Source organism: Chlorocebus sabaeus, chromosome X (assembly GCF_047675955.1).
Source record: "Chlorocebus sabaeus isolate Y175 chromosome X, mChlSab1.0.hap1, whole genome shotgun sequence".
Classification (NCBI taxonomy): Eukaryota; Metazoa; Chordata; class Mammalia; order Primates; family Cercopithecidae; genus Chlorocebus; species Chlorocebus sabaeus.
The window spans coordinates 19378951-19393281 of record NC_132933.1 but is presented as its reverse complement, the minus strand read 5'-3'; the positions used below and the strand labels follow the sequence as shown (position 1 = coordinate 19393281).

At 38.4% G+C, this 14331-nt stretch overlaps 1 protein-coding gene across 5 annotated transcripts in view; it reads left to right on the top strand.

The window, feature by feature from the left end:
• Positions 1–5417, top strand: part of PHF6 (PHD finger protein 6) — a 56224-nt gene extending 50807 nt beyond the window's left edge. The window contains exons 10-11 of one of the 5 annotated variants that reach the window (XM_073013392.1): positions 1810–1939; positions 4124–5417. In XM_073013392.1, the coding sequence (XP_072869493.1) occupies positions 1810–1939 (130 nt within the window). In that variant the 3' untranslated portion in view covers positions 4124–5417. Of the gene's footprint in view, positions 1–1809; positions 1941–2275 lie in introns of those variants that run through there. The other 4 variants (XM_007992742.3, XM_007992741.3, XM_007992740.3 and 1 more) reach the window with 4 other exon arrangements.
• Positions 5418–14331: the final 8914 nt, after the last annotated feature.

The window sequence follows — 14331 nt, the reverse complement described above, 5'->3', positions numbered from 1 at the left end:
GTTATTGTTGTCCACTGTGTCCTGAACCCCACCTCTGCCTTTTATTCTACTTAAATATTAGACCTAGTTTAGGTAATCTAAACTAGACATGTGAATTCCTAGATGATTTCTTTTATCTATTGCTGACCACAAGAGGGCATCCAGTGAACATGTTCTAAGCATTCTTCCATTGTCGTCTTATGTATAATAGACATAAAACTGAGGAATCGCCTCCCACTCATAGGTGGGAATTGAACAATGAGAACACTTGGACACAGGGTGGGGAACATCACACACCGGGGCCTGTCGTGGGGTGGGGGGAGGGGGGAAGGATAGCATTAGGAGATATACCTAATGTAAATGACAAGTTAACGGGTGCAGCACACCAACATGGCACATGTATACATATGTAACAAACCTGCACGTTGTGCACATGTACCCTAGAACTTAAAGTATAATACAAAAAGAAAAAAAGGGCTCAAATCAGCCTGCCCTTGTTTGATTGTCCAAATCACCTATATTATGATTTTTATTAAAAACTTAATGAATTTTAAATATACAGTCTGTATACCCAAGTAAAAGATTAGAACCAAGCATGATAAAGTGTCACTCCAGAGATAACTTGCCAGATTTAAAGGGGAAAACCTACCTTTACAATGGAGAAATCTGGCCATCACCACTACTTTAACCAAATGATCAAACATAGTGTTACCCAATAGCAGGATATTTTGAAATTAGATGCCTCCTGAAGTATGCAGGATTACCTACAAAATGTCTTGACTGTAAAAGAAAAGCTGAACCTGAAGGTGACCAAGCCCTTAGACCTTATTCCCAGTGTATAGGAAATACAGGGCAAGAGAGAATCAAATAAAACAGTACCACAATTAGACAAGTCCAGAATGTGCTACAGTTGACAGACTGTCTGGTCTGATCTCATCCTAAAAAGTCAGTGTCATGTAAAAACAAGAAGTTGGAAGGACCAGTCTAGATTAAAAGAGACATAGCCAAATGCAGTGCCGGAAAACTGTTAGATGACTCATGTAGGTATTCCAGTGAAGGCTAGGATGCTGATAATGAAAAGACATTTGAAGAGTTTGAGTAAAATTGTTTCATCAAATGTGAGCAGAAGGCAGCAGTATAGATAGAATATATATTTCCTGAAATGTGATTTTAAATTAAATATATGAAACAAATTTATAGAATTTGATTATTTCATCAGTATACCTGAAGGTTGGTATCTTTAAGTTGGCCAAAACTTTGCTTTTAATCTCATTGGGCAAAATGAGGAATTGCTTTATGATAACTGTCATCTTAAACCAGAGATTTTGTTTCAAATGAACTTTTATTATCTCAATAATAGTGTGTTTTCCTATCTTTTAGATAAAAATGGGTCTGTGGCCGGGCGCGGTGGCTCAAGCCTGTAATCCCAGCACTTTGGGAGGCCGAGATGGGCGGATCACGAGGTCAGGAGATCGAGACCATCCTGGCTAACACGGTGAAACCCCGTCTCTACTAAAAAAATACAAAAATCTAGGAGGGCGCCTGTAGTCTCAGCTACTCGGGAGGCTGAGGCAGCGTAAACCTGGGAGGCAGAGCTTGCAGTGAGCTAAGATCCGGCCACTGCACTCCAGCCCGGGCGACAGAGCGAGTCTCCGTCTCAAAAAAAAAAAAAAAAAAAAAAAAAGGGTCTGTAACTAATTGGGGAGTATTTTTTAAAGTGTGGATGAGGAAACCCATGTTTTAAATGGGCACTAGCCTCATCCACTAATGTTAGTAGGAATGTTCAACAGTGACAAAGCATTTTGAGATTTTTGTTTTTCATCGTTGTAGATTATACTGTAAAAATCATAGCGGAAATGATGAGAGAGATGAAGAAGATGAGGAACGAGAGAGTAAAAGCCGAGGAAAAGTAGAAATTGATCAGCAACAACTAACTCAGCAGCAACTTAATGGAAACTAGGTATGAAAGTTAATTATATGGGATCTGTTGTGAGGATACAATACACACTGATATATACATGTTGAAGTAATGGTATGCAGTAAGATTTTTTTAATCCTATTATGTTTAGTTAAGAGCATGTTACTAAAATGCTGAGGATTTTGTAGGCTTGCATAGTAGTTGTTTTTTTTTTTTTAACTAGCTGATTTTGTAACCGTAAAAACAAGCTATCTGCTTTATCAATAAGTATAGTTGTAATGTCAAATCAATAAGATAATCACACTCCTCAATAACATTATATTGATTGTGTTCCCCTCAAGCATCATATTTTACATTTTTTTATCATCTTTTAAACAGGTTCATGGGACAGAGTTAGAAAACTGGGAATGAATAAGACATCCATAACTACTATTCTTTTTTCACTGTTTTCTAAAATCAAAAAGGGTTTGTAACTTTTTACTGCCCAACTCTTAGATCCTTCATTGAACTGCCTAAAAATGTCTTGTTTGTTTTATGAGCCTTCACTAGAAGGCTGAGTTTGACATGTTGATATTACGTAGCTATAGTTTGCAGTTTCTGGGAAGCAATTGAAACACTATTAACCCTGTGTATAGTGTCAACAGTTAAAGCAGATGAAACAAAGTAAGCTATATTTCTGGACTGAACAAAGTTCTGCTGTTTAGAGTGTTTAAGTTTGTTTAGTGGATCCATACTCAAAGGAAAGCATAAGCAAATTTTCCTTTACAATGCAAACATGCCACTGGTGGCAGCACATGGTAATTTGTGGATTTTTTTTTTCACACTCAAGTAATGGAGGCTAGAAATGAAGAGAACCTTCTTTTTCTCTTGGCTTTAACAGCACATGCTAAAAATCTCTTCCAAGAAGTACGCTAAAGCTTTTCATTTGGTTCCTGTTAAAGTTGTTCTCACTGACCAGCATGGACTCAGGCAACTGCTAATTATAAGCTATGAGCTCCAGTGCTTTTGCCAAAATTCTCTTGACAGCACACCTCCTCTCTTTCCATGTTATACAGAGGACTTCTGGCAAAATGATTGAGTCCTTCAAGTTTAAACTAACATTTGGCAACAGCAAATTAAATGTTTTTAAGATGTAAAGAAAGAGTTACTGCTTGCTAAGGACTTCAGACATCATGTCCGAGACGTGTTCCTCTCAAGTGCCCTGTTGTGTGGAACACTTCCCATACTGGCGCAGAGTACGTAAGGAGGTCTCATGTGCTGTAGGAGTAAAAAAGTCTTTGCATAAAACAGTATTTATTTTTACTTTTGTGACCACTATTTCAGAAACTTTATTTAATATTTTAATGTTTTCAGTCATTGCTTTGGTTATCTATAAAATAGGCTTTTGTGCCCTACTTTTCTTCTTGTAGGGCTTGGTGGTGTTTTATCGATTGTCAGAATTGGTTTTGAAAGCCTAAGAACCCAGCTTTTTAGAAAGGGTTTTCACACTGGCATTTCTAGGTAGTGATATTTTCTTCCACTTACCTGCTGAAGCACATTTATGCATTTCTTTATGGCAAAACCAAATAACTTTAGTTGTGGTCTGCCTGATATTACCATAGCACCTCAATACCAAGGGAAGGGATTTTGACTAGTTGAATTATTAAGCCACCACAATAAAGCAGATTTTTAAATAAGGAATAATCATGTTAACTTGACTGTACATTGAGATATTCTACATCTGATAGAGCAGCATTTTAAAAATGTAACAGGTGGAAAATTACACTGTGCTTAATGACTGCTTTTTTTAAAAACTGTGAGTCCCTTAAAGTCATGTTTGTCAAGTGTGTATTCACACATTTACTTAAATCAAGGGACTCAATGCTTGCTTTTATTTTAACCATCTTTTACTATTTTTAGAAGGAAACTAGCTTTAGTAGTGGGTTGCCCTGTATGTTTTCTCTTTTTGCTCTTAATATGCCATTGGGTTTTTGTGTGTATGTGATTTTCAAAATTCATGACTTGAAGTGCAAGGACAGATCTAGCTGTTTGTTTACCAAGCTATGTGACTTCTCCCAAAGGATCTGTACTTTCTTTCCTTACAACAGCTTGAAAATCATTATTTTAAAATCCTTAAATCACTGTGTCTAGATCATTTTTTACATTGTGTGCCATAGACTTACCCATGGGACAACAGAGCTCCTTCATTTTTGAACAACTACTGTAATCATTTTTTTTTTTTTTTAGGAAAAATGGAAGGTGCCAGGGGTAATCATGGCCAGTCAATAATTATATAAAGGAGTTCAAATACTATAGCTGTCAGTTGATGAATTTGTTATGTAGTAAAATGTATGACTTTGTATGGGTTTCTTCAGCCCTTTTTCTGCCACTAGCAACCAGAATAGCACTTTACCTTTTGGTTGGCTAGATAAGTGGCTGACTACCTGTTTTTCTCACTGTGGTGTGATTGGCTAAACAATCTTGCATTAAAAATTCAAATGTAAATTGAATTCACATGAAAAATCATGTTTGGTTGTAAACCTCCAATGTTTTGATTCTCTAATCATGTTTTCGTCACATGCTGAGTAAAAGTGCCTTACAATGTAAAAATTGTACAGTACTTATGTTCCCAAGTAGCATCATCATCTTCTGGGTAGTAATTACATTGTGGTATTAATATTTAGAAAAATGGACCTCAGCAGTGTATTTACTGTACATCTCTTAAGTCTTTAACTGTAGTTTTAATAAGCATGACATTATTTGATAAGTATATAACATTTACATCATTTCAAAAAATACTGCCGTTACTGTCTTTTATGCATATTTTAGCCTGAAATTTTGAAGCGTCTTTTTTCTTTCTTTCTTTTTTCTTTTATTGTTTTGTTTTTTGTTATTGATATTAAACAGTGTAATCTTTGCAAGCGTATATTGAAGATTATTCTGGAGCATTTATTGCCTTACCAGAAATGTTAGTAGGAAATGTTCTTTAGAGTAGAAAGATAGACTTGAGTTTCTATACTTTTAATAAGAGCTCTTTGTTCCTGGCGGGGAGGGGGGTAGGGGGTGAATTTTACTTTCATCTCAAGTTATTAAAAACCCACAACTGAGGTAAATTTTATTTCAAGGATCAGCAGTTTTAGAATTTCAGATAGTACTTGCTCAGAAGTACATGCTACTCAAGATATTAAGAGATAACAAGATCTGTAGATCTGCTATTGAATCAGAATCTGTGTACTTGAACAAATGTGTGAATCTCAAGTATCTCAAAGCAAAAGAAAAAGTGTTTCTAGAGTGTTGTTGCTTTTTAAAAAAAGCACTAAAGTTAGACCAAGGTATACAGTTTTGTTCTAACAGACATTTAGGTTAATTGTAAAGATAAGGAATGCATTATGGGTCAAAAATCAAACATTCCTCTCATGTTATGTATATTTTGTTCCTGTTATATTGGCTTTATTTTCAAAATTGTAGTTTGTAGTATTAGTTTCCTTTTATTGGTATTCTTGCATATACTATTCATTCAATAAATGACTTATGACTTTCATATTTGTTTGTCTTTTTTGTGAAAGTGTATACTGAAGCTTATTTGATAACAGCAATAGTATTGTGTTCCTTTTAATCTTGCTTTATTTCAGAGTAAAATGCCTAGCTTAATAACTTTTCATTAAACAAGTGTGGGAGAAAAAAAATTGTGAATTTGAATTCAGTTCAAAGTTTCACAATATAAAGGTTTTATCATGAAGAGAAACTGCAATCTTGTAAGTACAATCGAACTGCATTACATCTTGGTTTTTTTATTACATGGTTCAGATACTCATAGTTTAAATCAGATCCTCTGGAACCTAGTTAGAAGGTTATTTTGAAAATAAACCAAAACTCCTAGTACAATTTATCAGATTGGTTATATGGGTACAGGATTAATATCCTTGTCATTGTCATAAAGGGATTTTACCTTATATCTTTAAATGTACTCCCATTACCATGGACAGTGTGCTTCTAGTACAGTGCTTATATATTGAGGTTTGTCACATCCCGGGCAGAAATCAAAGTTGTAATTAGTAGGATATGCTCATTCCATACACACAATTCCTAACCTGCAGAGTGGGGGGAAAAAATCAAGTAACATGTTCTAATTAACTCCGGAACATAGGATGGTGTACTTCACTGCCAATGTTACCTAGTAGTGCCTGGCACATATGTGCCTGTGTGTGTTTAAAATCCATTATTAAGTCTCAATTGCCACCAATTTTTAAAGTCTCATTTTAATTGCTATAAAAATATGGAGATGGGGAGTTGTGTGCTATTCTTTAGCTAATTGAAGCTATTTAAGCTGTTATTTTTTTGTTGTTTGTTTGTTTTTCCAACTGCAGTCGCCAGCAGTTGCTAAAGTTCCTCCAAAGGATGGGCCTGGTAGAATTTCTTAGGAAAATTCTCTAGCCAGCAGATGGCTAGTTTATCTTTTTAAGAGAAAAACCCAATCCCTTTTATATTTTTATATTAGACTAAGTCCTCAGTTGTGTAGGCAAAATGCTGCTTTATACATCAACCAATGTTACATAATACTGCCTTGTTCAAATAATGAGGTAACTGAATATTAATGATGTAAAGCAAAAATGTATTTGTGATTTTTATTCAGAAGATGAAAGCTATAAAATAACCAATTACTATATAAGTTAATGGTGGCATTTGGAAAGTGTTACACGATAGCAGACATGATCTACACATGGTCAGTGTACTGAAGTCAGTCAACCAGACCTGCATCCTTGTCAAAAGACAGCAGATCCATAAACATCCAAATGATACCTTTGCCTATACCTCTCAGTGGCTATAAGTGGGTTTTTATGCTAGTGGTCGGGCAGTGGTGGGGAGGCAGGGAAAATAAAATGCAGCTGGGCAAAGAGCTAGCTAGCTCTACTGTGTGAACAATAATATTCCAATGAAAACAAGAGTACTGTTTGAGTGGGTAACCTTTTAAATGGAACCTGAGAGACTAGATAATGAAGACAGTATTAGGAGTTGGGAGACAGAAACTGCACTTTAATATGGAGACTGGATTTAGAGTTTTTGTTGAGTTTCTATAAAGTAATTGGTACAGAAGGGTAAGTTGTTTCTGAGTATTTTAAAAATCAGACCTGTTTACAGATTTTGTATTAAAGTAATATATAGTCATAAAAAGGAATGAATTACTGATACATATGCCAATGTGTATGAGCCTGGAAAATATGCCAGGCACAGAGGTCACATATTGTATGATTCCATTTATATGAATTGTTCAGAGAGGCAAATCCATAGAGATGGAATACAGATTAGTGGTTCCCAGGGACTGCAAACATGGGAGAATGAGGAATGACTATTATGGGGTATACTGTTTCTTTTTGGGGGTGGTGAAATGTGGAATTAGGTAGTGGTTAATGGCTGCACGACTTTGTGAATGTACTAAAAATCATAAATTATACCCTTTAAAAAGAGTGGATTTTTTTTTAATTATTTTTTTTTTTTGAGATGGAGTTTCACTCTTGTTGCCCAGGCTGGAGTGCAATGGCACGATCTCTGCTCAGCACAACTTCTGCCTCCCAGGTTCAAGCCATTCTCCTGCCTCAGCCTCCCAAGTAGCTGGGATTACAGGCATGCGTGACCACGCCCGGTGAATTTTGTATTTTTTTTTTAGTAGAGACGGGGTTTCTCCATGTTGGTCAGGCTGGTCTCGAACTCCCTACCTCAAGTGATCCACCTGCCTCGGCCTCCCAAAGTGCTTGGATTACAGTCGTGAGCCACCACACCTGGCAAGAGTAGATTTTATGTGAATTTTATCTCAATTTTTAAAGTGCTATGTAGCCATTTTACAAAATTAAAATACAAAGGTATATGAAGCAAAATGTGAAAATCTCCCCTTCTGTACAAGCCTACTCCCTAGAAGTATTTGATACATAGTCTTCTAAATGCTTCTGTACATATATAACAAACACTTCTTTTACATAAATAGAATCATGCATAACACAAATAGAATCATGCATAAAAAAAGAATATTTTTTACCATAAATAGAATCATACCTACAGTTCTGCACCTCATCTTTTTTACTTGAACAATATTACAAGGTGTCAGTACATCTAGATTTCTCAATTTTTTTTTTTTTTTTTTTTTTTTTAGTAGCTCCATGGTATTTCAGTGTATGGATGAACTGGAATTGTTCTCTCCAGCCTTACATATATTCTTTATGCAAGTAATTTCTTAGAATAAATTTCCAGAAGTAGAACTGCTAAGTCAAGGGTATGTACATTTAAAGTTTTGATAAAAATTGCCAACCAGGGCCGGGCGCGGTGGCTCACGCCTGTAATCCCAGCACTTCAGGAGGCCAAGGTGGGCGGATCATGGGATCAGGAGATTGAGACCATCCTGGCTAACACGGTGAAACCCCGTCTCTACTAAAAATACAAAAAATTCGCCGGGCGTGATGGCGGGCGCCTGTAGTCCCAGCCACTTGGGAGGCTGAGGCAGGAGAATGGTGTGAACCCGGGAGGCGGAGCTTGCAGAGAGCCGAGGTCACGCCACTGCACTCCAGCCTGGGTGACAGAGTGAGACTGCATCTCAAAAAAAAAAAAAAAAAATTGCCAGCCAGCCCTTTTTGGCTCACATCTGTAATCCCAACACTTTAGGAGGCTGAGGTGGGAAGATCTCCCAGGAGTTCAAGACCAGCCTGGGGAACATAGTGAGAACCCCATCTCTACAAAAAAACAGAAAAAATAGCCGCACGTAGTGGCATGTGCCTGTAGTCTCAGCTGTTCAGGAGGCTCAGGTGGGAGGATCCCTTAAGCCTGGGGAGTCAAGGTTGCAGTGAGCCGTGTTGGCTCCATGGCATGCCAGCCTGGGCAACAGAGCAAGACTCTATATCAAAAAAAAAAAAAAAAAAAAAAATTACCCATCCATTCTAGGGATTAAGCTGTGTCCATTTCTCCACTCCAGAAGAGTGCTTTTAAGTGTGGTGCCTTTAAGTGTTTTTTAAGAAAAAAACACACACTCCAGAAAATTCTATGGGGTTTGATTGTATTGTAAAACCCATATAGACTATATCTGAAAGTGACATATGAATCATCTTCGGGAAATGGAGCACTACATTTCGTTTGTGAAAAGGCTAAATTGAAAAGTTTATTTCATATGTATTAACAGCAGTAACTGGTGAATCACTTCCCTTCCTGCTTTCTGAAAAGTAACAGATTGCTCATCACTGTCTATTGTTTCCAGATGGACCTGCCCTGTGTCCAGAGTCATATGTAGCTCAGTTCAGGACACCTGAAGGCGCTGTGTACTGTTTTGTTGAAGAACTCCTATGACCTTTATCTGTCATGTGATGATTCTTATTCCCAAAATTATGACTGTGCCTAACAAGTGGTCAGTACGTGAAACAAGATGAAATCATCTGAAGTTTTCACTTCATGTAGTTGTTTTGTCCTTTTATGAATAAAATCTAAGCCTAATCAGAAAAATTGTCATGATGCTTTTAGCTCATTTGCCAAAAATGAGCTATTATTTTTATCATTTAGCAATTTCAAGCAACAGTTACCTGCATGTCTGAAAATAAATTGGTAAAAATAACATGGATACTGAATTATGCTGGTTAGTCAGCATGGGAGTTTTAAAATAAAGAATAAATTGAATGTAGTGAAGGATGAATTAATGCTACATGAAAATTAGTTTTTTCTAATTCTCAAAATCACATTTGGTGCTAATTAGTATTTATAACATTAGCCAAACAACAATTTTATTGAAAAAGGTTTGTAACTTAGAACTGTACCAATCATGGAGACTGCTGTTATTTTTATTTCAGAGGCTAGCCAGACAATTTAACACAAAGGCTTATTTTCAAACGTTCCTGATCCTTAAGCCCAATAGGCTTATGTTCTATATTTAGTATTGATTTAGTATTACCAGGAAGCAATAATTCTTTGGACCCTGTTCTCATATGTTCCTGGTTAGAGAGCAAGCACGAAAGATAAGCAGTTTCTGAAAGGACAGATCAAAGAGCTGGAATTTTGGCATTATCCTCAAATACAGCATTCTTTCTGGACATCCCTTAGAAGAATTGTTATTAAGCGCTTCAACCTATTCCATGTGCCCAAACAGCTTAGGGGAGCTAGCCAGTGTGCTGGGGATGCCGGGGGAGAAAAAAGCGTTAAAGAAAACATATGTTGCTTAGCAAAGAGTCAGGGGAGGAGAGAAAAACTTTAGGCAGCCTCTACTGTGGTCTTTGGAGCATTTAATAACTGGGGACACACCACTGCATGAAACTTGGAAATGCACCCTACAGTTTATAGGCCACTTCCTAGAAAGATTTATGCAAAACTTCAAACAGTCACAACTTTATTCTTTTTTTCCTTTGATGCCCTCTGGGAAACCCTCTTTCCTTAGTTCCCGTATCTGTACCACCCCTTCAAGACCACTCCTTTTTTGACTCTTCTCCCTACCCCTAACATAAGTGTCACCTGGTTCTAGTCTTTGCCATCTTGGATTATTCTTCCCTATCACCACGATCTGCTTACAGGTGCCACCTGTGTGTTCCACATGATTATCTTCCACTCACTGCAGCTTCATGCTAAGTCTCAACACTTCTTCTGGACATGTCTACCCAATCTGATGGCTACCCAAATGTGAGTCCCAAACTAAGTTGTCCTGACCTAAATTTTATCTGTTAATGACACCATCAGTCAGTAGGGTTACAATTGGTCTACTTGGATTTCCACATCCACTTGCTAAGTTCCACAAAATCTACCACTCTGCCTTTTGGATCCATTCTCTCCATTCTTATTGCTGATAAGCTAGTGTGGTTTCTACCTTTTGTTTGTTTGTTTGTTTGTTTTGTTTTGTTTTGTTTTGTTTTGAGATGGAGTCTCACTCTTGTTGCCGAGGCTGCAGTGCAATGATGTGATCTCAGCTCACTGCAACCTCCACCTCCTGAGTTCAAGCCATTCTCCTCCCTCAGCCTCCCGAGTAGCTGAGATTACAGGTGTGCGCCACCATACCTGGCTAATTTTGTATTTTCATTCAAGGCAGGGTTTCACCATGTTAGCCAGGCTGGTCTCGAACTCCTGACCTCAGGTGATCTGCCTGCCTTGGCCTCCCAAAGTGCTGGGATTACAGACGTGAGCCACCGCGCCCAGCCGTCCATTAATTACGTCTTGATACCACTGACCTCAACTTCCCCACTTCTCTCATTTCACCTCCCCATGCCTAGAATTCACCCCACTCTTATATCTGGGGAAGATGACCTGCTAAAGAACACCACAACAGTGCAGACTGATGCCACTGCAGATATTTGGCATTTGGTCTCAGGTTCTCCACATCAGTCTTCTATCCTTTTTACCTACTTGTCTTTCCCATTATAGTACCTAGAAACTATGACAAACATAAGCATGCAGACTCTAGATTTTGGTGGCCCAGGTTCAAATTCCATGTAAGCTTGCTTAATTTATTAAGCCTCTCTCCACTTCCATTATCTCATCTCTAAAATGCAGATAGAGGCAAGGCACGGTGGCTCACACATGTAATCGTAGTAATAACTGATTTGGGCAAGAGTCATCAATGGGTGCTAAAAGTAGTGGGTGAAGGCTCGATGAGGAATAGGATACTTACCCCCAAACTAAGCCACAAATTGTTAATTACAAAGGAGAAAGTAGTGATTTTACAATGGCAAGACACTTACTGTAAATGGACAATGAAAGAACATCAGTAATGGGAAAAAAATGACGCTACTTACCTCCTGCTGTGCTACTCTTAGAACAAGTATAATTTCTGTGGTAGTCCTCCAAAAATGCATAACCTGAGTCTGTTCATGGGGAAGCATCAGACAAACCCAAATTGAGGGACATTCTACCAAACAACTGGCCTATATACGTCAAAAATGCCAATGTCAGGAAAGGCAAAGTCTGGGGAACTCTTCCGGGTTCAGGAGTCAATGTGTGATCCTGGACTGTGAAAAAAGTAACTATAAAGGATGGTATTGAAACAGTTGTCAAGATTGGAGTATAGTAGTAACAAATCAAGGCTAAATTTTCTGATTGTACTGTCATGTGTAAAAGAATGTCTTTATTAGAAAATACACACTGAAATATCCGCAGGTGAAGGAGAACAATAGCTCCAATTTACAAACGGTTCTGAAAAAATAGATACACACACACATACAGATAGAGAGACAGAGCGAGAAGGCAAATGATAAAGCAAGTAGGACAAGATTTTTTTTTTAACTGGTGAATCTGGGCAAAGGGTATTCAGGAATTCTTTGTACTACTGTTGCAACATTTCTGTAAGTTTGACCTTACATCAAAATTTAAAGTTTTAAAAGGAAATAAGAAAGAGAAGGCATAAACAATATTAAAAATAAAACATTACTATAGATGTAGTAGAGATTTTAAAGATCATGAGGAAAACACTAGAAATAAGAGTCTTTATCTTTTAGATATACATACTGAAATACTTACTGTAAAGTGGTGGGATATCTGAGATTTCCTTGAAAATAATTCAGGGGGCCAGGCACGGTGGCTCATGCCTGTAATCCCAGCACTTTGGCAGGCTGAAGTGGGCGGATTACTTGAGGTCAGGAGTTTGAGACCAGCCGGAGCAACATGGTGAAACCCTGTCTTTACTAAAAATACAGAAATTAGCCAGGCATGGTGGTGAGTGCCTGTTACCCCAGCTACTCGGGAGGCAGAGGCAGGAGAATTGCTTGAACCAGGGAGGCGGATGCTGCACCACTGCACTCCAACCTGGGCGACAGAGCTCAAAGTAATAAATAAATAAATATCTCTAAATAAATAAATAAATAAAATGCAGGTAGGAATCATACTTCACTCACAGACTTGTGAGGATTAACGAAGTTGAGCATAGACCCAAGACTCTCCCATCGCCCAATACATTGGCCCTTGTACCTGTGTTCCCAAGTCTAGCTTTTCTCTTCTTCTCATATAATTCCCATTTCTCTCCTCATATAATTTTCTTGAAAGTCAAGTTACCACTTGATGTCTCCATTTTTGTATTTTTATTATTTGTTCGTCAACCCACTGCACTCGCATCTGTCTCCCCACCTTCACTTCTCTCAACTACAGAAAAACTGCCCCAGCAAAGTTTACCAATGACTGTTGCGAAAACCAATAGGTGTTTTTCCAGTCCTTTTTTTTTGTTTTTGTTTTTTGAGACAGGGTTTTGCTTTGTCACCGAGGCTGGAGTGCAGTGTACAATCACAGCTCACTGCAGCCTCAACTTCCTGGGCTCAAACAATCCTCCTGATTCAGCCTCCCAAGTAGCTAGGACTACAGGCATGTACCACCACACCTAGCTTTTTTTTTTTTTTTTTTTTTTTTTTTTTTGAGACGGAGTCTCACTCTTGTCGCCCAGGCTGGAGTGTAATGGTGTGATCTCGGCTTGCTGCAACCTCCACCTCCTGGGTTCAAGTGATTCTCCTGCCTCAGCCTCCTGAGTAGCTGGGATTACAGGCACGCGCCACCACACCCGGCTAATTTTTATATTTTTAGTAGAGGCAAGGTTTCACCATATTGGCCAGGCTAGTCTCGAACTCCTGACCTTGTGATCCTCCCACCTCAGCATCCCAAAGTGCTAGGATTACAGGCGTGAGCCACTGCGCCCAGCCTGCCTTTTTTTTTTTTTTTTTTTTTTTTTTTTTTTTAATTTTTGTAGAGATGAGGTTTTGGTGTGTTGCCCAGACTAGTCTCAAACTCGAGCTCAAGCAGTCCTCTCGCCTCGGCCTCCCAAAGTGCTGGGTTTACAGGCATGAGCTACTGCGCCCAGCCAGTTTTCTTACATCTTGACTCTACTTAATGTTCCTGACAATCCAAGTGCTGTCACTTGGTCCTCTGCTAATCTGCTCTTGCAGGTGACCCAACAATAGAAGTAACACATTTAATAATAAAACCAACATTGCAAAGTTCACTGGCTGGGACCCTCCATGGACTATCTACCCACCCCCTTCCCTGCTCGCAGAGATTTAATAGGAATCTACATAAATTCTGCTGTTTCCTTGGCAAAGGTAAAATGTCTAGATGAAGGGTGGGGTGAACTATACAGGGAGGTGAAAGGGTAGAAGAGAATTGAGAAAAGTGGGAGTTTGGGACCAGTAACATCCAGGGGTAATGGAGGTGATTAACCAATTTGCTTATGAAAAATGCCACATGGTAGAGACAACTCAAAGCTCAAGGCGCACTGGGAAACCAAAATGCATTTGCGTACATACGTAGACATATGTAATTATTGTCTAGTCAGGAAAAGAATAGTTGAAACACATACCTTCTTATGAAACTGTGAAAATCACCAGATGAAAGGCTGTGAGACCAAAAGAGAATTCTAGTCAAGATTCCAAGCCCCATATCCAGATGGAGTCAGGCAGCAGACAGCTGAAAAATGGTGCTGCCATTCTTCTCCAGGAGCCCTTTCTGCCACATCCCTCAATGACATC